Here is a 26315-nt window from a genome sequence, read left to right on the forward strand (position 1 = left end):
GGACGCTCAACCCTGTGCCACCCAGGCACCCCTACATTTATTTTGAAAGCTTTTTGTATTTATAGTTTTAATTCCATTAAGTCCTAAGCATTTAAGCATTGATTTGTTAATTTGGCAAGCATTGACTTAGTGACAGCAGTGTCCTTTTGATTGTAGGTTTATGCTGATGGTATATTCCTTCATCTTTTACAGATGACTTTTTTTAATTTGGAAAAAAAATTAGTTGTATTTCTTGTTATAAGAACAGCAGATAGCACTATATAGTAGACTAAGATTTTCTAAGTAAAACAATTTTTTTTTGGCATATGATGTATTATTTGCCTCAGGGGTACAGGTCTATAATTCATCAGTCTTACACAATTCACAGCACTCACCATAGCACATACCCTCCCCAGTGCCCATCACCCAGCCACCCCATCCCTCCCACTCTCTCTACTCCAGCAACCTGCAGTTTGTTTCCTGAGATTTAAGAGTCTCTCATGGTTTGTCTGCCTCTCTGGTTTTGTCTTGTTTCATTTTTTCCTCTCTTCCCCTGTGATCCTTTGCCTGTTTCTCAAATTCCTCAGATCAGTGAGATTGTATGATAATAGTCTTTCTCTGATTGACTTATTTCGTTTAGCATAATACCCTCTAGTTCTATCCACATCATTGCAAATGGCAAGATTTCATTTTTGATGGCTGCATAATACCCCATTGTGTGTGTGTGTGTTTCACATCTTATCATTAATACAGATGACTGGGATGCCTGGGTGGCTCAGTGGGTCAAGCCTCTGCCTTAGGCTCTAGGTCATGATCTCAGGGTCCTGGGATCGAGCCCCCACATGGGGCTTTCTGCTCAGCAAGGAGCCTGCTTCCTCCTCTCTCTCTGCCTGCCTGTGATCGCTCGCTCTCTCTCTCTCTCTGTCAAATAAATAAATAAAATCTTAAAAAAAAATACAGATGACTTCTTTAAGTGGTCTAAAAGTAAATTATATTGGTTTAGTTTACCTTTAATTTATTACCTTTTGAAGCAGTGTCTTGCACTGGCAGAAAGCAGTTATATAAATCCTTCTCCCAGAATTTATAATCTGCTTCTAGGTTTTCCAGACTTCTTATATTGTGAGTTCTTTTCTCCAACAATACCTTTTCATAGAGAGTTTTTTTTTTTTTAAAGATTTTATTTATTTATTTGACAGACAGAGATCACAAGTAGGCAGAGAGGCAGGCAGAGAGAGAGGAAGGGAAGCAGGCTCCCCGCTGAGCAGAGCCCGATGCGGGGCTTGATCCCAGGACCCTGAGATCATGACCTGAGCCGAAGGCAGAGGCTTAACCCACTGAGCTACCCAGGCGCCCCTCTCATAGAGAGTTTTAAAGATTGTGGCTACTAAGTATTTGACTTGGAAAAAGTTTAGCTCCAGGAAAACATTACTGTTTTAAATAATACGAAGAGTAGCCGAGTTAAGTTTAGTGATTGATACTGACTCACCATTGTTCCTTATCTGCAGGGAGTAATCAAACACAAATCTAAGAAATGGCTGATTCAAACTGTGAGTTGCAGTTATCGTTTCTTCCAGAATCTGGGAGAGGGAAAGATCTTGGAAACAGCGTGTTTGTGTTACCCATTTCCGGCTAGTAGTTCAAAAGGACACTTTTCCCTTCTCCCAAATCAGTCTTACACTAGAAGTCAACAGAAGCAAACTCCCCATTTTGCACATCATTGCTTCTATGACAGATTTTCCTAATACAGTTTTTGCCTCTAAATACAAATGGAAGTGGTATTGTCATTGGTGAGGAGAGTGAATCCCTTGGTCATTCTCAGGCTTCATGTTCTTTCCCTTTTGTGCAGATTGCAGCGGGCCCTTTACCAGCAGGTATTTTAACCTGAGGACATTCAAAATGAGCTCTCAGTTCTGGATTTTCTCAAAACTTGTGTTGTTCTCACCAGCCTGGTTCTTGGAGGCAGTTTCTGTGGGGAAGCCTGCGGCTCTGCAGCTCTCGAAGGCTCAGTAAGCCCCTTCCTGTCTCTAGAGGAGGCTCCATTTGCCCTTTGGAATTGGTTTCCTTAGCATTTAAAAAGTGTAGGGCCTTTGGTGGGGAGTAGCCCTTTTTGTGGCTATAACTTTAGTACCTGGGGGTGATTAAAGTGGAGAAGCAGTGTCTGGAAAAGCTTCGTGTGTGCTTTAGATTTGCCCTGTGTTTGAGACCCAAAACTATCAATGAATTGTGCTTCAAAATTACTGTTCGAGAGAAACCCAAGTTCCTTCATTTTCATCACTTTTTTCTCTTTTCTTTTCTTTCTCGCTCTTTCTTTCTTTCTGTCTGTCTGTCTGTCTGTCTTGATTTTATTTTTAAGTCATCTCTACACCCATTGTGGGGCTTGAACTCACAGCCCTGACTGAGATCAAGAGTCACAGGCTCTACTGACTGAACCAGCCAGGCGCCCCATTCAGCACTTTTTTCTTACTGGAACTATTCTACAGAACTGTCCTTTTTTACATTTTCAGAATTTCACATGTTGAAAAGGATTCCGGTGATACATTAGTTCATGAACATGTGCTTCAAGTTATTTTTTTTCCAGAACCGTGATGGGTTTTTACTGATTGATTTGCTTTTTCATCTGGAAGCCCTTGGGAGTGATGACGTGTTTTGTTTTGTTTTGAAACACAACATTGCCATAGCAATGTCTAGTCCAAATAGGAAATTTGAGCAATACACAGTATTATTTAAAAATCAAAACAAAGCAAAAATTCAGCTGGAGGAGAGAGAGAGAGCTTATTATCCCTGGTGTGCTGAGATGCTCAGTCTGGGTACAGCAGAGGATGGTTGGTGCCTCTTTTCCTCTCCTCACTGACAGGTTTTTGAAAAAGCTCTTTGGTTTTAGAATAGTGGCTTGAGCGGCTAAACATGAAACAGAGAAAAGCTAATAGACCTGTGTTGAAATCAGCGCTTTTCTCCTTTGTGCTGATCGGCCTAGGCATGTACTAGAGCTTTCACTCATTTACATCATTGGATGTAAATTAAATAGTTGGGTACAGTGCTGAGTCAGTTTGAAGACAAGGCTTATGAAAGAAATTCTGGTGTTCACACCTAAAAATATATGCATGGTTCTAGTAAACAGCAAGAAAAATAATTGCGAACATAGTAAGCATTTTTTTGGGGGGGGAGACCAAGCCAGTGTTTTATAAGCCCTTATGTGCATGATTACATTTAATCATTATAACAGCAAAGTGAGGCCAAGAGTATGTCCCATTTTACAGCTTACAGAACACCACCCCAGACAGCAACTGGTTTGTCAGAGGTCACCCTGTTTTCAGTATCTTTTTAGTATCTCACATCAGGGGAGTGCTTCAGGTAGCAGAATGTTTCAGCTCTTTTCTTATATCCTTTAACACCTGTATGGAGAGCTGCTGCTGGCCCCATACCAAATAAGGAAGCTGCAGCTCCCAGAAGTGAGGTCTGTTCTTAATGTTAACGTAGCCAGTTGGTGTCCTAGCTCTGTTGGGAGGCCGTGTCTTCTTGCGTCCAGGCCCGTGTCCTTTCTGCCACACCAGGCTACATTCCAGCTTATGCACAAGAAGACTAAACCTGTACCAAGTGGGGGTTCTGCTTTGTTGTCCCTGCACTTCAGGAGCCAAGACTTCTTCAGCCCAAATAAGAAGGCTGTTGCCTGGAAGCCTCAGACAACCCTACGAAGGGCAGAGAGCCACATAAACGACAGGCCTGTGAGTAGGGCCAGTGCGCACCAGCCAAGCAGTGTGCATGCTTTATGTGGAAAAGTTTACGGGTCTTCAGCCCTTTTCCATAGTCCACAGTGCAGAACACCACCACCTTTATTTACCAGTGAAGTCAAGAGTTCCGTCATCTTTTCATTTAGTTTCACAGACTTTTCTAGTCACTGACACCTCCCACTGTAAATCCTCAGGTCTGTGTTACTCCTTCCTTCTTTCCTCTTCTTCCTGTCACCTAACTCCTGTTCCTTGTTAGAGGCCATCCCTCAGAGTCTTCCTGGATGCACCAGACGGGAGAGCAAAAAGGTCACTTCATGACACTTGGCATTTTTGTGCAGTCCTTGTCTTACACCTGTGTAGCTTTGGTTACATACTCTGTAGTTTCCTGGCACATAATACAGGCAGTAGCAATAGTTAACACTTAGGAAGAGCCTGCCTTATGACCGGCATTATTCTAAATACTTTAGATTCTTACTGCCACATTGCTTCTCAAAACAACATGTATTGAAAGCAGATTCCTTATTTCCCATTTTATAGATGAAGAAATCGTAAAGCTCAGAAAATTTAGGTCAATGTCTCCAAGGTTATGCAGCTGATACGGTGCTGAATCAGGAACTGGGCAGTCTGTTCTAGTTCTGGAGTCCATGTTCTTAACCACTATACTGTTCTGTCTCTGACTGTATGCCAGGCACTGTTCTAGGGCTTACAAACTCATGTAACTCCCACAGCAGGCCTAGAAAGTGTAAGTATTCGTTTCTTCTGTGCAGTGACATTGAGTTGTTTGTCCAAGATCATCGCTGTAAGTGTCCCAGGCAGGATTTGAACCAGGGTCTGTTTGACTCTGGAGCCCATGGCACAACCTTCTACATCATACCACTGGCCTTTGATTTTTGGTCTCTTAGAAATCTCTGCTTTTTGTTAGTAAGCCCCTCAACTGCAGAGCGTGTGTCTAGTCACCCCTTCCCCTCTTGCCTGGTAATAGGCCTGCCTGATAGAGGCTACTCAAGAGATGCGCTGTGTGAATGAGTGACTGAGGTGGTAAAATGGGTTAGAAACCATTGAATCTGCAAGGTGAGATTAAAAAAGAAACAGAATTTCCTCATTTAAAAAATTACATTATAATTGTTTTTGCCCCATCATTAAAATTTCCTTGCAATCCAAGGAAAACATGGATGAGGAAGGAGATAGGAAAAGGTAAAGTCCCATTATGGGCTCTGCTTCTGCCCTCATATTTAAGATTGGCAGTGCTGACTATTAACAAAGACTTCCCTCACTTCACGCTTCATTAGGGATTTAGAAAGCACAGTATTTAATTGTGGTCAGAGTCAAATACAGGGTGCAGAGGTTTCTGGTCCTTGTAAGAGCAGCCAGCAGCCCGTGGTTGTGGTGCCATCTGGAGATGGCAGGTGGTGTTACCACTCCTCCAGTTCTAAGCCCGGGTCAGAATTCGGTTTGGAAAATGCATTTCCTGTTGAGTCACTAAAGTCCCATTTCGTAATAGTTTCTCTGTGACTTTAGGCTTTGATCAAATCAGTTTTCTGTTTTTTCTGTTAAAACAAACAAACAAAAACCCAAGACCTGTTCTACATTGATAGTTAAGTTCAATTTGGAGTTGTTTGACTAATCATAAACCCTTCACTAAAAGTAAAGGGTGTGTATCAGGATGAAAGCAAACCTGTGATGCTGGGGGTGGTAAGCAGATGCTCACACCCCTAGGGAAGAGAGACACGGGTCAGTCTGTCTGGTGGAGAGAGGCAAGGTAGGTTTTCTTTTGCCCTCTGTGCTTGTTCACAACTGCATTGTTTAAAATTTGCTGAATGATGAGGGTTCAGGGGAAATCAGGTGACGTCTAGACTTGGGCCCTTAGAAGGCACATTTGTTTTGCCATGATTGGCATAAGGGATTATAGTTAGGCGGAATTAGCTGTAAGAATGAAAGCTCACTTAATTCATGACTTTTTCCCATTCTTGAAGATGGCAAACTTTTTCTTCTAATTTTTTGCAGGACAGCAGAACTGAGCTAAACCTTAAACACTCATCTAATCCAGATCTCTGCCTTCCCTAAGCAGTTGAAAACAGACAGTTGTTTGTCTCCTTAAAAATCCCCAACAAAGGAAAATTCTGTTTCTCACTTGTTCCACTGTTGAGCATGATTGTTCACTGGCAAGTTCTAAATTTTTCACAAACTAGTTCCTTAAAATCTTTGGTGGTAAATTTACTTACTTTAATATATTACTTAAAACATTTGAATTGTTTTAAATATATTTTATATTATAATATAATATATTTTAATATTATTAGAAATATTTTATATAATATATATTTTATATATAATATATTTTAATATATAATATATTTTAAATATATTAATGTGTTTTAATCTCCATATAAAAGAAGGTAGTTATTTTAAACTTTAGCCTTTTCACAAACTTAAATATTAGTTAATGCCTTTTCTATAGGATTCTTAGTGCTACTCAGCTTAGTGGTGTCTCGTTTCTTTCTTCTTAGAGGGTGTCTCTTAACCTGTTAGAATTCAGGTCTTCCACTGTCAAAGTCTTTTGTCCCTTCCGTCTAATGCTTTTCCCATCCCAATCCCCCTCTGCTACCCAGGCATGTTCCCAGTTAAGATACGATGAATCTTGTGTGTGTCTTCACCAGTCAAGAGGATTTTTAAAAACTGCTTCATTGAACTATAATTCACATACAGGTCACCCACTTAAAGTGTACAATTTAAGGTCTTAATTTATTCACAGATACATAAAACCATCACAGGAGACAATTTTAGCACATTTCATCACCTCAAAAAGAAACTCTGTATCCCTTAGCTATCCCTACCTCTGAGTCACTAGCACTAAGCAACCACTAATCTACTTTCTGTTTCTGTGTATTTTTCTGTTCTGGACATTTCATATACACAGAATCTTGTAATATGTGGTCTTTTGGAACTAGCTTTTTTTTATTTAGCATTATATTTTCAAGCTTCATCCATGTTTTAGCATGAATCAGTATTTAGTTTCTTCTCATGGACAAGTAGTATTCCCCCTGTATAGCTATATCACATTTTGTTCATCCGTTTCTCAGTTGCTGGACCTTTGGGTTGTTTCTGCATTTTGGCATTCATGAATAATGCTGCTGTGAACATTCATATACAGATTTTTGTGTGGATATGTATTTTCATTTCTCTTGCATTACCTTGGGAGTGATATTGCTGGGCCACATAGTAAGTCTGTGTTTTAACATTGGAGAACTGCCAGACTTTTCCAAAGCAGCCACACCATTTTACATTCCTACCAGTGGTGTAGGGGGTTCTGATTGCCCCCATCTTCACCAGCACTCACTGTCTGTCTTTTGATTATAGCCTCCCCTTGGGTATGAACTGATGTTTTATTGTGGTTTAGCTTTGCATTTCCCTAATGACTAATAATGACGAGCATGTTTTCATGTGCCTTTAAACTATCTGTATATCCTTCTTGAAGAAATATTCTATTTAAATCCCTTGCCCATTTTAAAAATTGGGTTATTTTCCTTTCATTATTGATTCGTTAAGAGTTTTTTAATACATTCTTTTTCACTGTTTTGTGTTCTTTGAAAGGCAGAGTTTTTAACTTTGATGAGGCCGGTTTATTTTTTTCTTTGTAAGATTTTTCTGTGTTAGATATTACAGATCTATTAGGTATATTTGTATTTTCCAAATGTAAAATCACAGAAAACATGGTGTTTTAAAAATGACACCGTCCCTTAGGAGCCCTGGTGGGTGGAGTTTGCTCTCCCCTCAGAACCCTGGCCTCACTGGGAGCTGTCACCCCAGTGCTGCTTCTCATGGGTGCTTCACTTGTTTCCTATTCTTCTTTCATTGATGTTGTTGTTGTTGTTTTTCCTTCCATGCTTCTAACTGGAGAGTTTTGAATTTAACAGGGAATTTAAAATAAAATCTCAGCTATTAAGTACAAGTGGAGAAGCAACATTTTGTAGGCCTGACGGGTGTTCTGATCTTTAATATTCTACTCCATTTTTTAAAAACCTGCATAGAGTCAGTGTACAGTATTCTTTGGATCTTTCATCCAAAAACCAGTGTGTGTTCTGTTTATACAGAGCAGGTCAGCAAACTGGATGGTCACAGGAAAGGTAACAACGAAAGATCATCCCTCACAATCCCTCTTGCTTTCTTTCCCAACAGGTGTGGCAGATCCCAGAAAATGGACTTACCCTTTCCCTGACCGAACCTGTGGTGATTTTAGAAGGCCACTCGAAGAGAGTTGGCATTGTGGCCTGGCATCCGACTGCCCGCAATGTCCTTCTTAGCGCAGGTAGGAGAGAACAGTAACCAGTGTTTTGCTGTGTGCTGTGCACATCTTAGGCAGCGCACTGGGAATCGATGATGAGGGGCTGAGATGTGGTGGCTCTCCGGCCCCGCTGCCCACATACACACAGCTATGTGTTGAAGGCTACTTGGGTAGTCTGACTCAAGACTTCTTCCCCAGAGAAATGAAAAGATACATTCTTACCTAACATTCCAGCAGATTCATGGCTCCTGTTGGGGCCTTTCCTGGACCACAGTTTTAGTTTACTTCTTTTATAGCAGGAGGATCCCTGGTAGGAACCTGGGGTACCAGTTCTGAATATTATTGCCAACTTTAGGCAGATTTTGTTAGGCAAATCTCCTCCTCCTGTTAAAAAGGGGAAAATAAAATCATTTGTAATCCAACTACCACCCAGAATATCATCATTGATGTTTCTTTCCAGAAGATACTTTCATGCACATAGATGTGCACATAGATGATTTTACCTACAAAGATGGGTTCAGAAACTTTACATGTGACCTGCTTTCTGTGCTTAGTGGTGTCCTGGTCCTGTTTGTGTGTCATTAAATGTTATTCCTGTGATTTTTTTTTTTTTTTAAGATTTTGTTTATTTATTTGAGAGTGAGAGAGCTCGAGAGCAGGATGAGGGTCAGAGGGAGAAACAGACTTCCCACTGAGCAGGGACCTTGATGCAGGTCTTAATCCTAGGAATCTGTGATTGTGACCTGAGCTGAAGGCAGGTGGTTAACTGACTGAGCTACCCAGGCGCCCCATTCCTATGATATTTTTTTTTTTTTTTTAAAGATTTTATTTATTTATTTGAGAGAGAAACAGTGAGAGAGAGCATGAGCGAGGAGAAGGTCAGAGAGCGAAGCAGACTCCCCATGGAGCTGGGAGCCTGATGCGGGACTTGATCCCGGGACTCCGGGATCATGACCTGAGCCGAAGGCAGTCGTCCAACCAACTGAGCCACCCAGGCGTCCCTCCTGTGATATTTTTAACACCGCCATTAATAGTCCCTTGTCTGGATACCTTCATTTATTTAATTAGGCCCCTATTTCGGGACGTTGACATTTTCTGGGTTTTTTTTTTACACTGTTGATCAGCATTGCAGTGAACCCTCGAATCAGGATTTAGTGTTCCTCTTGGTTTGCCACTTGAGTAGTTTCCAAGTGTTATCCTATAGAAATCTTGTCCTCTGTCTGCAGTTTGAGATTTTATCTTTTATAGAAGCAATACAAAAGTCAAAAGGGAGCCTCATGGGATGGTGGAAATGTTGTGTATCTTGATTGTGATGGTGGCTACATGAATATATACATTTGTCAGAATTGAGCAAATGTATACCTTTATTTTTTTTTTTTTTTAGATTTTATTTATTTATTTGACAGTGAGATCACAAGTAGGCAGAGAGGCAGGCAGAGAGAGAGGAGGGAGCAGGCTCCCCGCTGAGCAGAGAGCCCAGTGTGGGGCTCCATCCCAGGACCCCGAGATCATGACATGAGCTTAAGGCAGACACTCAACCCACTGAGGCACCCAGGCACCCCCCAAATGTTACTTTTAAAATGTCAGAATTTGTCAGAATCTAGCAAATATATACTTTTAAAATGGGTGCATTGGATTGTATGTAAATGATACCATAATAAAATTGATTTATAAAAAAAAGGAGTACTAATGTTAGTAGAATTTTTTTTTAAAGATTTTATTTACTTATTTGACAAATAGAGATCACAAGTAAGCAGAGAGGCAGGCAGAGCAAGAGAGATGAGGAAGCAGGCTCCCTGCTGAGCAGAGAGCCTGATGTGGGGCTCAATCCCAGGACCCTGGGACCACGACCAGAGCCGAAGGCAGAGGTTTTAACCCACTGAGCCACCCAGGCGCCCCAAATGTTAGTAAAATTTTAAAAATCTTTCCCCTCACCAGTAAAAAGGAAAGGGACAGTTGAGTTTTTAACTAGGAATAGAGGGTGTTTATGATATAATAAGGAAAGTTAAAAAACACCAGATACCTATTGAAACCAAGGGCTACTTTTCAAAAAAGATGCTATCTAAAACTCTCTTTTTAGTTAAAATCACAAGTGACTCTACCTGGCAACCCTCCTGATGTTCTACTCAGTCTGATAAGGAGATAAAATAGTTCCAGAGGTGGAATTCCATCGTGGAAATTTTTCTGCAGCCGCTTGTCATCAAGGTCGAACATCAGCTGACTGATCCCCATTCTGCCTTTCACAGGCAAAGGAGAACAGTTGATGGCAGTGTTGTGCATATTTTACGACTACATGATCCATCCATGGTGGCTGAAGTTACACATTTGCCTCTGGTGCACAAGGCAAAGGAAGAGTCAAGTCTCACCCCAGGGTTCAGCTGCAGCTTTACTGTTGCGCAGGCTTCCCCCGCTCCCCCCAGTCTCCTGTTTCTAGCCCACAGACAATTTAGGTGTCTGGTTATCAGTGGCTACTTTTTTTTTTTTGAAGTGCTTAAAAAATTGGCTTATTGGCAAGAATTTATCTTCAGGATATCCATCCCTTATTTTGCTTCCTCCTTGTCCTGGAAGGAACAAATGGCACCTGCTTTTTAAGGAGTCTTGGGTGAGTCACCTAGGTGGCTGAATCAGTTGAGCATCTGCCTTTGGGGCAGGTCATGGTCCAAGGGTCCTGGCATTGAGTCCCTCATCAGGCTCCCCACTTGGCAGGAAGCCTGCTTGAGATTCTGTCTTCCCACCTGCCCTTCCTCACCCCTTCTCTAAAATAAATCAATCTTTATAAATAAATGAATGAATGAATGAATGAATGAATGAAGAAAATAAAGGGGCCTTGGTGCCTGATGCCTGAAGGAAAGTGGAGTCGCTGAGCAGAGAGGTGTGGCTGCATCAGCACTGTGGGCTCTTCAGGGATCAGCTTCTGAATCCACACACCTGCCTGATAACATTTTGGACTTTGATCTTGACCTGTTTCTCTCCGCTTTTAAAGATAAAGACCTGTTGTGAGCACACGCATTTCCCTTCCGCTTACTTGATTTGCTGTGCTTTGATAGAAGACCATGTTTATAGTATTACTGATCTGAATAACCGGCTTGTCTCACATTTTTGTTGTGTGTTCTACACAGGTATTTAAACTCTTTATTTTTAGTTCTGCTGGAGAGGAAGTAAACTGTATTCATTCTGATGTTGGTTTTAATAGAAAAGGGAAGCTTAAGATCACATGGGCCCCAGCTAACTCTCAAAAAACATGGGATTTTATTTTCTTAGAGTTCTCTTGCCATTGCATTTTGTTCGTTTCACATGAACCCAAACTTAGCAAACCATGTTTTCCCTTTAACACATTTCTTTTATATAGATGTCTTATTTCTTCGTCGCTTGAGTTTCTAACTCCCAGCAAGTAAATAGAGCCACTTAAAATCAGTGTCTGTCTTTCTGTGCGTATGTCCCCTCACTGTATTTGTAGCTTTCAAGTGTTGCTGTACAGGTGTTTCTAGTCTCTGAGAGGTGTGGCTTTGCTTGCTTTTAGGCTGTGATAATGCCATCATCATCTGGAATGTGGGGACAGGGGAAGCCCTTATAAACTTGGATGATATGCATTCAGATATGATTTACAACGTGAGCTGGAACCGGAATGGCAGTCTGATCTGCACAGCTTCCAAAGACAAGAAAGTGAGAGTAATCGATCCTAGGAAACAAGAGATCATTGCTGTAAGTATGCTTGGGATAAAACCCCCCATCTTGGTACCACTTCAGTGAGTGTGAACTTGTTAAGGCAGGCTATAGAAGCCTCGCCCCTGGTCAGCGGAGCCTTGTGTGCAGACACCGGACCGTGAATCCACAGAGCCTTATATAGGCTTCTGCCTCCCAGCCACCCTTCAGAGCTGGACATTCTGGCATTTACACAAGTCTTATCTCTCACTTGGTGACCATTTTTCAAAAAGAAACAAATTTTTTATCAGTTCACTAGAGGCCTTGAGAATTCACAAGTCTAGATCAGCTAACCTAAACAGTTAACTGCATTCCTGGCTTAGTGCTCAGTACAGATCCCCGCCTCTTCCTGCAGCCATCATCAGAGTACCTGACAGAGATGCCACAGGTTCTCTTTAGCTCAGTATCTCAGTTTCTGCTACTCAGAGTAGGCCTCAGCAGACAGAAGGTGATGGGCATTTGGGACTTGAGCTGGGGTTGAAACAGCAGGTGCTGGATCCCAGAATGTCTTGGATCAGCCCCGGTCTCTGGTCCTGCATTTGCCTCACTCTGGAAGGTGCTGGTTCTTTGGCAGTTTTACCTCTTAAGAGTTGGCTGGCTGTTGTGACTAGTGCTTACTGAGCACTGGGGACTTCCCTGGCTTTGCGCCAAGTGCTTTCTCCATCAGAACCTTCCAGGGCTCACTACTAGTGCACTCTCAATGAACAAATGAAATTAAGGAAGGGGGTTAACTGAACTAGACTTCCTTCTGTCCAGTGAATTTGGTGGAAACCATAGGGTATATCCAACTTCCAGGTTATCCTCTTGAGAAACGGACATCTGGCAGTCCTTTCATGTTTTTTATTTTTGCAGGGCATGGACTTGGGTTGGCAGTAGGGCATGGTGAAGGAGTGAGGCTTTTGAGTCAACTCCTGGCATTTTTGCTTACTCACTAGCTAAGGGACCTTGGCCAAATTACATAGTCTCTTTGTTTTCTCATCTTGGGAGGAAGGTTACACACACACACGTGCATGCCTGGTAATCTGAATGGCATGGGGAGCATGGGTTGGATTTAGTGTATGAGCCCCCACTCTCCCACCCCACTCCACCTCACCTCACCTTTCTTGCAGTTTGAATATAATATGCATATTATTCTTGGTCCCCCAGGAGAAGGAGAAAGCACATGAAGGAGCAAGACCCATGAGAGCCATCTTTCTGGCTGACGGGAATGTCTTTACCACTGGTTTCAGCCGCATGAGTGAGCGGCAGCTGGCTCTCTGGAATCCGGTATGCCCCTTCCCATCCTTTCCACTGGTTTACACTTGAGCTTTCTCTCTTTTCTGAGCAGGTCTTTGGGTGGGTAAATGGATTACCGGATTCTTAGTGTAGTTTCCTGAACTTCTGCTGGTCTTAATTGGGTGGACATTCTCATCCTCACCGGAGACTTAGTGCTTTACATGTATTACAAAATGCGATCTTGATCCTCTCAAGCAGTCTGTGTTGACTGTATTTTTTAAAAAAGAATGCACAAAAAAGCCAGTGTTTGGAACTTGGGAAACTTTATTTTATAAAGAATTTGATCAGGGACGCCTGGGTGGCTCAGTTGGTTAAGCAGCTGCCTTCGGCTCAGGTCATGATCCCAGCGTCCTCGGATCTAGTCCCACATTGGGCTCCTTGCTCAGCAGGGAGCCTGCTTCTCCCTCTGCCTCTGCCTGCCATTCTGTCTGCCTGTGCTCTCTCTCTCTCTGATAAATAAATCTTTAAAAAAAAAAAAAAGAATTTGATCAAATGTTTAAATCAAAATAGTCATGCTTAGGAAAATGTTGAGAATAGCGTAAGTGAAAAAATAACAAAACTGAATACACAGTATGATCTCAGTCTGTGTGTGTGTGTGTGTGTGTGTGTGTGTTGGAAGGAAGGAAGTAGACAAAAACGGTCATTGTTTTTGCTACCCACTGGACTGTGGGATTTTGGAATATGAGATGGTTTTTATGGTCTTTCTGTAACTTTTAACAAAGAATGTGTATTTGCAATAAGAAACATTTCTTTTAAAAAAGAAAATAGGGTGCCTGCCTGACTCAGAGTGTGTGACTCTTGATCTCAGGGTCATGAGTGCAAGCCCTACATTGGGCATGGAGCCTACTCTAAAGAAATACATTTTTTTAAAAAAGTAAAAGAAAAAGAAAAAAAAATAGCTACAAAGGACAAGGGCCGTCTGTCTCATCTTTGTCATGGAATCACACCAGTGTGTACATTGATGTTGTCAGATTGACAGTTTTCAGTGGGTTGGAAAATTGGTATTTATGTGTTTTAGTTGGCATCTACATGTATGAATATTATATGTGCATTGTTAAAGCTTCATTACTCTAGGAAATTGCTCACGTAATTAGGGATAAAAGAATGATTCCCCTTGTAAAGTATATGTATATAAATACATATATTTATATCTTTTTCCCAGAAAAATATGCAGGAACCAATTGCTCTTCATGAAATGGACACTAGCAATGGGGTATTGCTGCCCTTCTATGACCCTGACACCAGTATCATTTACTTATGTGGAAAGGTAAACAGTCATTTTAATGTTTCATATTAAATTTAATCTTGTAAGAGGAAAAGTATCCTTCAGAGATGTAGTAGATGCACAGTGCCTTATATCATTTTAGTATTTTAATTTGTCTGATTTCTGTGTGTGTCTTAAGCTAAAATAAGGACCAGTGATTTTGGTGTGTTTTCAGTCTTGAGACTGGACCCTTTGAACTTGTCATTTGTGTGGTGATAACATACTGTGTTCAGGACTTCTGACTGCAGCAGGGATGGGGCTCTGGTGCTGGGGCAGATGCTGACAGGGATAGCTTTTTTGCTCAGGCACTCTAATGAGAAAAAGAGGACACGCTGATTGTCTTTTCACCTCTGGTGCCGTGGGATCCGGGATTTTAGATTGTTCTGTAATGGTGTGACGAATGAGTAATGAGGTCACCGCATCTAATGCTGAAATCCGCCAAGGAGCCCTCCGTTGGCATGTGGGTCCTTACGCCACATGCCGCGGACTTATAGGGAGAATAGTGCTTTGTAGTAGGAGCTTTTGAAGGCCTCAGAGATGCTCCAGGATGTTTTTCTTTTTCCTGGAGTTCAGCATTAGGGCCCTGAGCTTGAAAAATATGTGGTCTGCCTACTTTCAGAAGGTGATACTTGTTACAGGAAGACCCCACACTGAAATCAGAAAGCCTACCTTACTGCCTTACAGTCTTCCTAACTACGGTGTTGCCAGATTGATGATGATGATGATGATTTCTTTTTAGTGGGCAGTAACCTGAAAGTTCCTTCTTCTTTCGTAGGTTCCGTTTTCCTTAGAATTTCTGTAGTTGAAATAAATGAATTAATGCAACTGGAGCTGTTGATGTATTTGCCTCAAACCTGTTAGATGGCCCCTTGCTAGGTAAAGCCAGAGATGTCTCCCTTCTCATAGTTGACTGAGCATGCTCTACATTGTCATAGATCAGTTGCTTAGAAACTGGGGTCTTGTCTGTTTCCTGGAAAGTCATTTTACTTCAGATGTTCACAGCTGCCATAGAGTACATCAAAACAAGTAACAGGAGCAGTTACCCAGATATTATTAACATGAGGTGGAAGGTTGTTTTGAGTATGCAGGAAACAGTCTGTTTTTAGCTTTTTCACCATTGCTTTAGATATTTACATCGTTGAAACAAGTAGAAACCATGCAAAATGAGAGCCTTGAAGGCAAGGGCATAAAACTGCCTGGTTATTTCTATCACAGGCACACGCATACATACCAAGCATGCTGCTTCTGGCAGGCAGCCTTGCCTTCATTGTTCAGGTTGGTGTAATTGTGTGACAGTTAGTTATACTTGGCGAGACTAGCATATACTTCAGATCTTCAGAAACATCTGACCTTTCTAAGCAAATGTGTCACAGAATTTGACACACGGTTACGAGAGAGCACTGCCTTCCGAAGCTAAAGGATAATCATGTTTTAGTGAGTATCTTAATTATGAACTAAGAATTACTGTGAGTTAAGAATAATGAATTAAGAATGATTTAAGAGCTGTTTATTCTTAATGTTTCTGAATTATAAAAATCTTACTTTTTATAGTTATCTGATTGGTCGATGTCAGTGCCCTCAGGTCTGTGAACGACACCATTCTGTTGCCAGTGAGAATCCGTCACTGCCTTCTCCATAGTCCAGACTTCTGTCTGTTCTCTAAAGTTGAATTGCAGTTGCAGTTGCTTGGCCAGAGGTGTTAACATTTTTGCCCTGACTCTGACTTAGTGTCTAGGGTCAGTGGAGTCAAATTTGAGGCTTCAGCAGGAGGTGGAGGAGACCGTTTGAAGGACGTTCTAGCATCTGATAAGTGAGGGCTTGCTTTGCCAGGAAGAGCAACCATCATACCCTCTTCCTCTGAAGAGAAAGCAAATGGCCCCTGAGGCAGAGTCCCGGTTAATGCGGGGCTTAGGGGGAGAGAGACCCCACTTCAGCCAGATGCTTTAAGTAACATTCAGCATGAACTTGTCTCTGATTTCTTGTAGGGTGACAGCAGTATCCGCTATTTTGAGATCACAGATGAATCCCCGTACGTCCACTACCTCAACACATTCAGCAGCAAGGAGCCTCAGAGAGGGATGGGCTACATGCCCAAGAGGGGACTCGATGTTAACAAATGTGAGATTGCCAGGTAAAGAGTCGGTCTGGTCAAGTCTTCAGATTGTCTGTGCTGCCTCCTTCACAAGAGCAGTACCTCTGCCTGTCGTGCCTGGAGCCAGTCTGTGTGCCCTTTGTGGTGGCGTGGACTTGGTATCTCGTTTCCTGCCCACACTTAGGAACACGGAGTTTTATTTACTTTTTAAGAAGATTTTATTTATTCATTTGAGAGAGAGAGAGAGAGAGACAGGAGAGAGCACAAGCAGGGGGAGTAGCAGAGGGAGGAGGAGAAGCAGACCTCCAGCTAAGCTGGGAGCCTGATGCGGGGCTTGATCCCAGGACCGGGAGTTCATGACCTGAGCTGAAGGCAGACTACTCAGGTGCCCGGGAACATGGACTTCCAGAACAGTGAAGAACCTTTCAAAATCATTTACTTGAATTGTGCCCCTCCCCAGTCTTCAGACTACATAACCTGTGGTGCATCGATTAGCCGAGGCGCACTGCGGACTTACGCAAATACTATAGCCTTCATCTCTTGTCTTCAGGCTGAGGCTGTGGCCAGTGTCCCTGGGAGGCAAGCAGGGAGAGCCTGCCCCTGGGATGGAAAGAAGGGATGGTTTTTCTGCCCTGTTGGGGGACAAACAAGTTCCAAACTGAATTGTGGACCTCGTGGATCCTGTTAGAGAAGCCAAAGACCGATAGCTGGGTGTTGGGTTAACTTGATTCAGGAAGTTCAGCTGTGTTAACAGAATTCCCACCTCTCTACCCCTGTGGTTTTTTCAAAATTTTATATGGCATAAGGCTAGTGGTCTTCCTAGGGGATAGGCCTTTTTCTCCTCCTAGTCAACAAAAGATAGTCCCTGAGACTCATGAATGAATGACTGTCCATTTTAAACAACAGAATGACTAGCACTGCACTATCAGGCCTGTGGTCATACCGCACATTTGTAGAAAACTATATTTCTTTTCTTTTTTTTTTTTAATTTTTTAGAATTTATTTTAGAGAGAGAGCACATACAGTGGGAGGGGCAAAGAGAGAGAGACAGAGGGAAAGACAGAGATCTCAAGCAGACTCCCCACTGAGTGCAGAGCCTGACGTGGGGCTTAATCTCATGATCCTGAGATCATGACCTGAGCCAAAGTCGAGAGTCGGGCACTTAACCAACCAAGCCACCCAGGTGCCCCACAATACTGCATGTCTAAGGACATCTGCCTAACCATGCTGTCCTAGTCACATAAGTAATACACCTTTGAAAAATAAAAATAATTTTTAGATGCCCCTTTTTATATTAATTACACTAAGTATTTTGTTTGTTTGTTTTTTAAATACATTTAACTCTCTATACCTGGAGTTAGTGAAGGAAAGCTGTCACAGATAATTCAAAATTATGGTGTAAACCAGTCTCATCAAAATATGGTTCAAAATAGATTGAATCCAAACTTAAGATTGACTCCAGTATTTGGGAAGGCCTTTATTTTACTGTCATCTAACAGTTTAAAAGTCTATAAGCACAATCATTCAGGACACCTCCTACGTAGGAAGTGTTTCATGAGTATTCGTTAGATGCTGGGTGCTGTGCTGAACATGCTGCCGTGCTCGGTCCTTGAGCTGCCTGGCAGTCCCAGGGCAGTCTTTTTTTACTGCCAAGCTGACTGCTTGAGGTTCCCACTCTTCCCACATTTAATTTCAAATTTTTCTTGAGCATTAGACATGATGTGGTTAACTTGGATGACAAAATTTTAATCTTAAGATTGTTTTCCTTTTTAAAAATCCTCTTTATGCTGACAGATGTTCAGTCACCTCTAGTTGGCAGAAGACCTGGCCTCCAAGTCATAGATCGTTCCTGTCTAATATTGGGTGTTTGCTCTCTCCTGACTGCTGACTTGGTGACTTCTCCAGAAGTGACTCACTGTCAGTGGTGGAGGTTCCACCTTGGCAGGTCAGCCCCCAGATGACTGGGGTTGGACCATCCCCCAGAAGCACAGACAGAATTCTCCTGGGTTTTGTTTCTAGTCCACCATTTCCTAGCACAGTTTCTCTTGACTTCTGTTTTTTCATTGGAAAATAGGAACCCAAAATGTACATGTTCCCCTGGTAGATCTGCTAAGGTGATTGGCAAAGCATTTCGTATCCCATACAGCAATGTAGAAGATTAGTTTTTGGTCAGGAAGCCTGTTATCTGGCCTCCTGTTTCACTTAATACAACTTTGCCTTTATTTCCCCCTTGAAGATTCTTCAAACTTCATGAGAGGAAGTGTGAGCCTATTATCATGACTGTTCCCAGGAAGGTAAGTGCCCAGTTTCCTAGGCAATTCATGTTTAAAAAGATTTTTAAAATTCCAGGGCTGTCTTCCTAAGGATTTTCCCAAAATGTCTCTGTAGTCCGACCTTTTCCAAGATGACCTGTATCCTGACACAGCGGGGCCTGAAGCAGCACTGGAGGCAGAGGAGTGGTTTGAGGGGAAAAATGCGGATCCCGTCCTCATCTCCTTAAAGCATGGATACATTCCTGGCAAAAACCGGGATCTCAAGGTGGTCAAGAAGAACATTCTGGATAGCAAGCCCACTGCAAATAAGAAGTGCGACCTGATCAGTGTCCCCAAGAAAACCCCAGACACGGCTAGTGTGGTAAGGACTGCAGGAGCTGGAGAGTGAGCTTGGCTGGCTCAGGGCTTTTATTTTTTTTTTTAAAGGTTGTTTTTTTTTTTTTTAAAGATTTATTTATTTATTTATTTATTTGACAGAGGGAGAGAGAGAGTGAAATCACAAGTAGGCAGAGAGGCAGGCAGAGAGAGAGGAGGAAGCAGGCTCCCTGATGAGGAGAGAACCTGATGTGGGGGGGCTCCATCCCAGGACCCTGGGATCAGGACCTGAGCCGAAGGCAGACACTTAACTGACTGAGCCACTAGGTGTCCCTGCTTGGGTATTTTCTTAACTGTTTCTCCCCCATGTTTACATTGATGTCTCATTGGGGTAGAAATGAAACACAAGAGTGTGGGGCTGCAGGTGCTGGGAAGAGAAGGTCCCAGGAAGGGGAAAACGTGGTGAGAGGGTTCAGGGGTACTCGGTGTTAGGGAGAGAAGCATCTGGTGGTGAGTGAGACTTAGCAGCAAAGATGATCTTGGGCCTCTGGCAAGAACCATTTCAGTGGAGTGGTGGGAACCCAGAGCTTGATGTAGGAGACCCGCATGGCCCCTGGGGGGTGCTGCTGCTGTTGGGGGAGAACAGGGTCTAGCTAGGGAGGACAGGGTGTGCGTGGGGAGTTGGTGAGAGTAGAGCAGGATCCCAGGGAGCCAGAGAAAGGGCAGTGAGTTGTCAGTAAGAAGGTGTGTGGAATGAAGAGCCAAGGTGCCTGGAGGAGCTGCTGCTTTGGCCGTGACTGAGGAAACCACATGAGGTGCTATGGCTTGCAGGGTTTCCAAATGAATCACCTCCACCTGGGACAGACTGAGTCCTCTTCAGAAGAGTTCTAGCAAGCAGGGCAGGGGGTTTATAGCTCCTAAGAAGGACCCTTCCTGGGAGATGGTAGGAGCTCTGTAGCTTCACCTCTGACTCAGGTCACATAGATTTTACTCCTTACAGTGGCTCAGTCATTAAGCATCTGCCTTCAGCTTGGGTTGTGATCCCAGGGTCCTGGGATCTGGCCTTTTTTCGGGCTCCCTGCTCAGTGGGAAGCCTGCTTCTCCCTCTCCCACTCCCTCTGCGTGTGTTCTCTCTCTTGAGGTGTTTCTCTCTGTCAAATAGATAAATAAAATCTGTAAAAATAAAAAAAAAAAAGGGGGAAGAAAAAAAGAATTTACTCATGACATTGCATGGGGTGGTTGGGCTGTGGGGCAGCCCTGGAAGGATTGGTCCTGTCCCACAGTTTATGTCCGCACAGGGAGTGGGTGCAGCGCTCTGGGAACCTGGTTCTGCTGTGGGCGGCAGGTGGACTGACCAGCCGACAGGTGGCCTTCTCTTGGAAGGCCCAGTTTGGTGCCTGTGGCTTGCCACTTCCAAAGTAGAAAATGAGATTGTATGCCTTATAAATTCTCAACTGTGGTAAGGTTGGTTTACTGCGTTTTAGTAACCTCTTGTCTCTCCACCCCACCCCCACCGTCTTTTCTGGTTTCCTTAGCAAAACGAAGCCAAGTTGGATGAGATTTTAAAAGAGATCAAATCTATAAAAGACACAATCTGCAATCAAGATGAGCGCATTTCCAAGTTAGAACAGCAGATGGCGAAGATCGCAGCCTGAAGGTCCACCCCCAACCCCCAAAATGGGAGCAGGAACTTGTGCTTGGTAGCTGGTTGTTGGCGTGGTCCCAGGGAGGGTGAAAGGGAGGCACTGCCATTCGGAGACATTCCGTGTCACATTTGTCAACCAGCGATAGGCCACATTCCAGTAAGAACTCAATTCGTCTCCCAAATTTGCAGAAACAAAATGTGATTTAAAAGCTGAGCTTTTTATCAGAAAGCTTTTTTGATGTTTTAAGTGTTATGTGACTTGTCGAACTTTTAAAAGACAAAAGTGCTACTTTTAAAATCCCAGATACTCTGAATTTTAGAAAACCAACCAATTCTGATTCAGTGTCGTGCCCAAGTACCTTTTTTTTATAAACAGGGACCAATGCCACATTGCTTTTTGTATTTCTTTTTTTTTAATGTTGCCAAAACCAAAAGTAGCTTTTTTTCCCCCTTGTATTTTGCTACTTTGCAGTATTTGTGTGTGGTTTTTTTTTTCCTTAATTTGAAAGGGACAGCACTGTGTATGTTTATAAACTAAATGAAGATATTATTTTGTATACACATTCATCTGAGAACAATCAGAGCAGTAGCCACATGGTGCTGGCTCGTTTGCAGCACAAACCTGGTCATCCTCATGACTACAGAAGGAAGACTTGAAAAATCACGTGGGTTCGCATCACCACCCTCTCCTTTAATGGAGTCTCTGATCAAAAAAGCTCCTATTGTATTGCTTCCTTTCTTTCCTTTCTCTTTTCTAGAAACTGGGTGGTTGTACCAGAATGGAATTTCACTTCTTGGTTATCCTGTGCTTCAGATGATTATAATCTAACCTAAACTAGCATGTGTTTCTCCAGTTTTGTTACACACATAGAATCTATTGCATTAATCACTTTAAACATCATGTTTCAGGTTTCAGTCAATACTTGAGAAGGGTGCCGGGGACAAGAAGCCACAGAAGCCACTGTGGAGTGCTCCCTCTTGCCCATTTCAGCAGCTTGCCTAGCTCTTGAGTACAGTAGGGGACTAAGACCTAGGGAAACTGAAGGGGAGTGCGTGCCCCCCCACCCCGTGATCCTCTGCTCTCCCGCACATCCCATGCTGTCCCTGTGCTGTGCAGGAGGCAGCAGCAGCTCTCCCTGCACCACCGGAGCCCCTGCCCTTCCCGTGGTCTCATGGATGCAGCCACCTCTCTCAGGGCTCCCCCAGCCAGTCCTTCTGTCCTCCCTGCCTTTCAGCCCTCCCCACATTCAGCTAAGAGGAGGCTGGAGGGCGCTATTGAATATTGAGAGTGAGGAGAATGGTCTAGCATGATGCAAGACCAGGGGGTCAAGGCTCTGCTGTAGCGGTAATGTGTATAGACCTGTCCTTTCGCGCGCTCTCCACACAAACCAACCTGCCGTGCCCCTCCAGCTCACACAGAGGCTCCCCAGACGCAGCGACTGAGCTCTGATGACCTGTTCCATTCCTAAGTTATCCTGAACTTCTCTCCCATTTCCATGTTCTCGTTTTGCATGCTTGAGGAACAAGATTTAAGGAATCTCTGGGAAGGGCTGAGTGAGTGTGGTTGAACATGAAACATACAGTGCCAGTGGGCCTCCCCAGGGGCGCGCTCGTTCCTGTTCCTGCCGGTGTGGGATGAGACTGGCAAGGGAGCATCTGTAACGGAGCCAGGATGGAGGTGGAGTGTGGCGACAGTGGGTTGGAATGCACGGCCGAGCTGGGGCTAATGTCCCTGTAGGACAGGTACCGTGTTTTTACCCAGTATTGGGATTGCTGTCTCCGCAACTTCTGAATGTTTGGGTGTGTGTGTGTGTGTGTGTGTGTGTGTGTAATATTGGAGTGGATAATGAGATGTAAGGAAAACAGTAATCACAGTGACTTATACTCAGACTTGTACATGCTTCTTTATCAACGTAATCTGCTGAGGACCTTCATTTTTAAGATTGAGAAATGTTTTAAGGTTCTGATACCAAATTAAGTAAAGGAAACTGTTGATGGTGGTGGAACACCGTAGCAAATGTGGTTCAAAGAGAAGACAGAGGGCAAGGAGAAATTACCCTGATCTTAGTGTGTAGCTTGTGACTTATTTAATGAACGGATGCCCAGCCAGGCTTGGAGTCGGCGCCTGAAGCTTTGTGGATTATTCTTCCTGTTGTGTCTTTTCCTTTTCTTCCCCCTTCTTTTTCTTTTTAAAGCCGTGCTATCCCAGAGGAAAACCAGTGAATTACTCCTAGATCGGCTCTTATAGAGCAGCCATAGTATTCTGTCAAAACACTTGCTTCCATTTTCAAAGATAAAAGTCATTGATTACAAAATGGTGTCCGTGTTTATTTCACATCCCAGCTGTCTCTGAGGCAGCTCACAGCCTCTGTGACTCAGTGGAACCAGCTGGGCGACTGTTCTTCTCTAAGGGTGAGTACAGAGGAGGTGGGGTCACCGCAGCACTCCCACACAGGGGGAGGTCGAGTGGGGTATAGCGGAGTGAGGGCTCTGTGCCGGGTTCTAGCAGGCCTCCAGCTTTTACCAGGGGTGGGGTCTGGGGAAGATGATCTCATCTTGAGGCATCCCTTTCCCTGCTTTGAAGGAAGGATACAAATGCTACGTCACTTGGAAGAGAGATACTGCACCTGGCCACACAGAGAGCCCTCGCCACTGCGCTTGGCTCACAGTGTGACTGCGACCAGCTGAGTCCCCGACCGTGCCTTTGAAAGCATTGCTTTCTTTAGTACAAGTACGGCCCTCTCGGCTTAGCTGTGATTTTTATTCCAGCAGAGGGTTTCAGGGTCATTTGAACTTCATGGCCTTTTTAGCTTCCCTTTTTACAGCAAAATAGCATCTCATGACATTTCAGTGATGGTAGCAAGGAATCACCCACCCTTTGGTTTTTCCAAAGGTCTGTGAACATGAGTGAATGGCACAAAGCTCCCCTCCCCAAGTGTGTTCTCCTGAAGTTGCTGTCATCTGTGAGGAGGACGGCAGCCGGCTTCATGGTCAGCCCGTGCGTGGCTGCAGGAAGTCGAGTTGGCAGATGCTGTCTGTGCCCCTCCAGGATGCCCACGCTCAGGGGGCAGACACGTGTGTGCGGTGTTGACGACCGTCTTCCTCTCACTTCAGCTGCCTTGCTTCTATGCCAAAAGACCTAAAGGTCACCATATCAGCCCCAGACGGCCAGCCAGGCCCCACTGAGGGAGGACTTCTGTTTTTCTAAAGGCTACTTCCCTTGCTGTTCTTGGTGTCCTGTGTCCAGAAAAACTTCTTGTTGGCTCTTAAGAATCTGTTAACTTTAAGTGGCCCTTCTCTTTCTGCTAGCACGTTAGAATATCATGAAGCCATCAGTGGGCTTGAACGTGAGTCATGGCCAAGGACACACCCTTCCCTCCTTCAGACAGGCAGTACTGGACAGTGCCCTTTGTTAAAGCCCTTATCTTCGAGGCTGGAGGGGGTGTATGCTTATTGGCACAACTTTCCAGAGGGCAGTGTAACAAGGGACATCTGAAGTCTTCAAGGTCCCTACCTTTTGGCCCAGGGTTTTCACCTCTGGGAATTTTGCCCAAGGAAACTATAGGAGAAGAATTGGCAGAGGAAAAATTAGTTTAGCAGGTTTGATTAATTAACCAGCCCAGGACTGATTGCTTTTGACGAGCCCTCTTAAGGATCTGTACACATACAATGTATATTTATGTGTTGAAAAAACACAAGTCTTGCTGTATGGAGGTACCAACTGTGGGTAAATTTTATTAGATTTTACTGAATTTCGTATTTCCCATAAATGTCCTAGTCCCAGAGAGAAGTTGTTAAAATTAATCTATGAATGATGAGTTAGTGATACATTGAAAAAAGCACCCTAAATCCATGGGGGAAGGAAGTGGTGCCGCGACATGAAGCAGCTCTGGGGGCTGGGACTCCGTAGAGCCGCCCAGCGACGCCTGTGTGTGTTCCTGATACGGTCAGTGGTTAAGTGGAAGGAAACTATTTTCAAGTTTAGAAGAAAAATAAGTCCTTTTCTCTCTAGATTTTAGTCTGGGGGAAATGTTTTAAATCACAAAGGAAAAACCAGATTGACTCCGTAAAAATCAAATCATATGAGATTTTTGAAATGTTAAAAGTAAGGTCATGGAAGCTGGGAAATAGATTTTTCAACCAACATGACATGCAGCAATATACTTCTCAGCCCCAGCTGCCTGCTCTATCTGAAGGGGAGGTGCGCTCACCTCCCCAGTGGGCTGTTGGGCCCCTGGCGGCCGGCCTGCCTGGCCCCCAGGAGTTCAGTCTATCAGCCTGTCAGCAAGAGGTTTGAGGAGACTGCTAGGTGACACTAGTCAGAATGAGCTTTGTCCCTTGATGGCAGGTTTCTGGAAGAGGTGGAGAAGTGGGGAGGGAGAATTTGCTCCAGATCCAAAAGTAGTCAAGGGTAGGGTGGCTGCCGAGTGTGTTCGGTTGGCTGAGATGTGGAAAAGGGGAGTTTAGAGAAGCTGCTGGAATCGGCAGCTCAGTGTAGCTTTATTGTACTCAATGCAGCCAGGTAAGAAAACCCGATTTTAAGGGCCCAAGTTAGTAAGTGGGGGGTTGGGGGGTGGAGGTGTGTTCGGCTGAGGAGTATGGCTCAGGTGACCAGAGAGCCCTGCCTGTTCCCGCTGCCCCCGGAGCCTGGGGTCAGGGGACAAGTGAATCACTGGAGTGTGCTCACTCAGGAGGGCAGAAAGCACCATCTGTGAGTCAAACCATGGGGCGCTTGGAGAGTCTTTCTCACACTGGTCTCAGACTGGATATTTTTGGAAAGGATGACAGCGGGTTTGCAGCAGCGCTGGAGAGAGGATTCAGGCAAAGGTCTAATAGGAGACGGGAAAGCTTTGGGTCGAACAAGACCAGCAGTCATCGGTGTTGCAGAGGGAAATCGAAGGAGCTCATTGGATGCCGGGTGGTGTGTGCGTTGCAACGCAAGTGAAGTCCCTTCGCTGCAGTCCAGGTGATGCAAATAGACTAGTTTCAAGCGGTCACACCCTGGGCGCCTGGGGGTCCCGAGGGGCTGCAGGAGCTGAGGGGCTGGGTTGCCAGATGGAGCCTCACCTCCACTGGGTGCCCCTCTGAGCCCAAGCAGCAGGCCTTGCCCTCATCATAGCCCTGCTGTCATTACTTCTCTCCACCCCCACCATACACACGAGTCAGGATTCAGCGGGTAAATAACTTCATTTTCCGGTGAGGGTGTGAAAGTGCTGGAGAAAATGGTCGTCGAGCAAATGACCCAAGTGGTCCAGCTGTGTTCAGTGTGTGACTGAAGCTGTGTGCCCTGATGGTTGAGAAATCAGCCGCCAGTATTTTAGAAACAAAATCCAAGTTTGTGGGCTGCACCGAGAGGTCAGAGAACTGGGAAGTTGCCCCATAAGCAACAGGAAATTGTTGCAGGTTCATTTCCGTGCCAAGATGATACTTGGGTTGTCAGAGGTAGAAAAGGCACCTCATGGTTAACTGCGAGACTGCATACGGCCCCCCTCAACTACAGTTCTCTGAAACAGGAAAAGGAATGTGGCAGTTTCTACTCAGGGCTGTGGATGAAAATGCCGCTAAAGATGGAAAGGCGGCGAATTCCATATAGCCGTCTGGGCACCTGCCAGAAACTTCCCCTTGTAGAGAGAACAGACCATTGTCTGAACAGCCTTGTAGCTGGTTCCTCTACCCCCACCCACCTGTTCCCTTTTTTGCTTCCAGAGTAATGGTTTCTAGAACAATCTGTCAAGATCTCTGAGGGGGACACAAGTGGTT

General features: G+C 44.1%; 1 protein-coding gene across 1 annotated transcript in view; it reads left to right on the forward strand.

Annotated features, from left to right (window-relative positions):
- The window catches only part of CORO1C (coronin 1C), a 73647-nt gene extending 50777 nt beyond the window's left edge, over positions 1 to 22870 (forward strand). Inside the window, exons 4-11 of the mRNA XM_032309607.1 lie at positions 7884 to 8013; positions 11510 to 11691; positions 12838 to 12957; positions 14129 to 14233; positions 16216 to 16361; positions 18559 to 18616; positions 18711 to 18956; positions 20446 to 22870. Coding sequence (XP_032165498.1) covers positions 7884 to 8013; positions 11510 to 11691; positions 12838 to 12957; positions 14129 to 14233; positions 16216 to 16361; positions 18559 to 18616; positions 18711 to 18956; positions 20446 to 20565 — 1107 coding nt within the window. The 3' untranslated portion in view covers positions 20566 to 22870. The remainder of the gene's footprint in view (positions 1 to 7883; positions 8014 to 11509; positions 11692 to 12837; positions 12958 to 14128; positions 14234 to 16215; positions 16362 to 18558; positions 18617 to 18710; positions 18957 to 20445) is intronic.
- The last annotated feature ends 3445 nt before the right edge of the window (positions 22871 to 26315 follow it).

The sequence above is a fragment of the Mustela erminea genome, chromosome 13 (assembly GCF_009829155.1).
Source record: "Mustela erminea isolate mMusErm1 chromosome 13, mMusErm1.Pri, whole genome shotgun sequence".
NCBI lineage: Eukaryota > Metazoa > Chordata > Mammalia > Carnivora > Mustelidae > Mustela > Mustela erminea.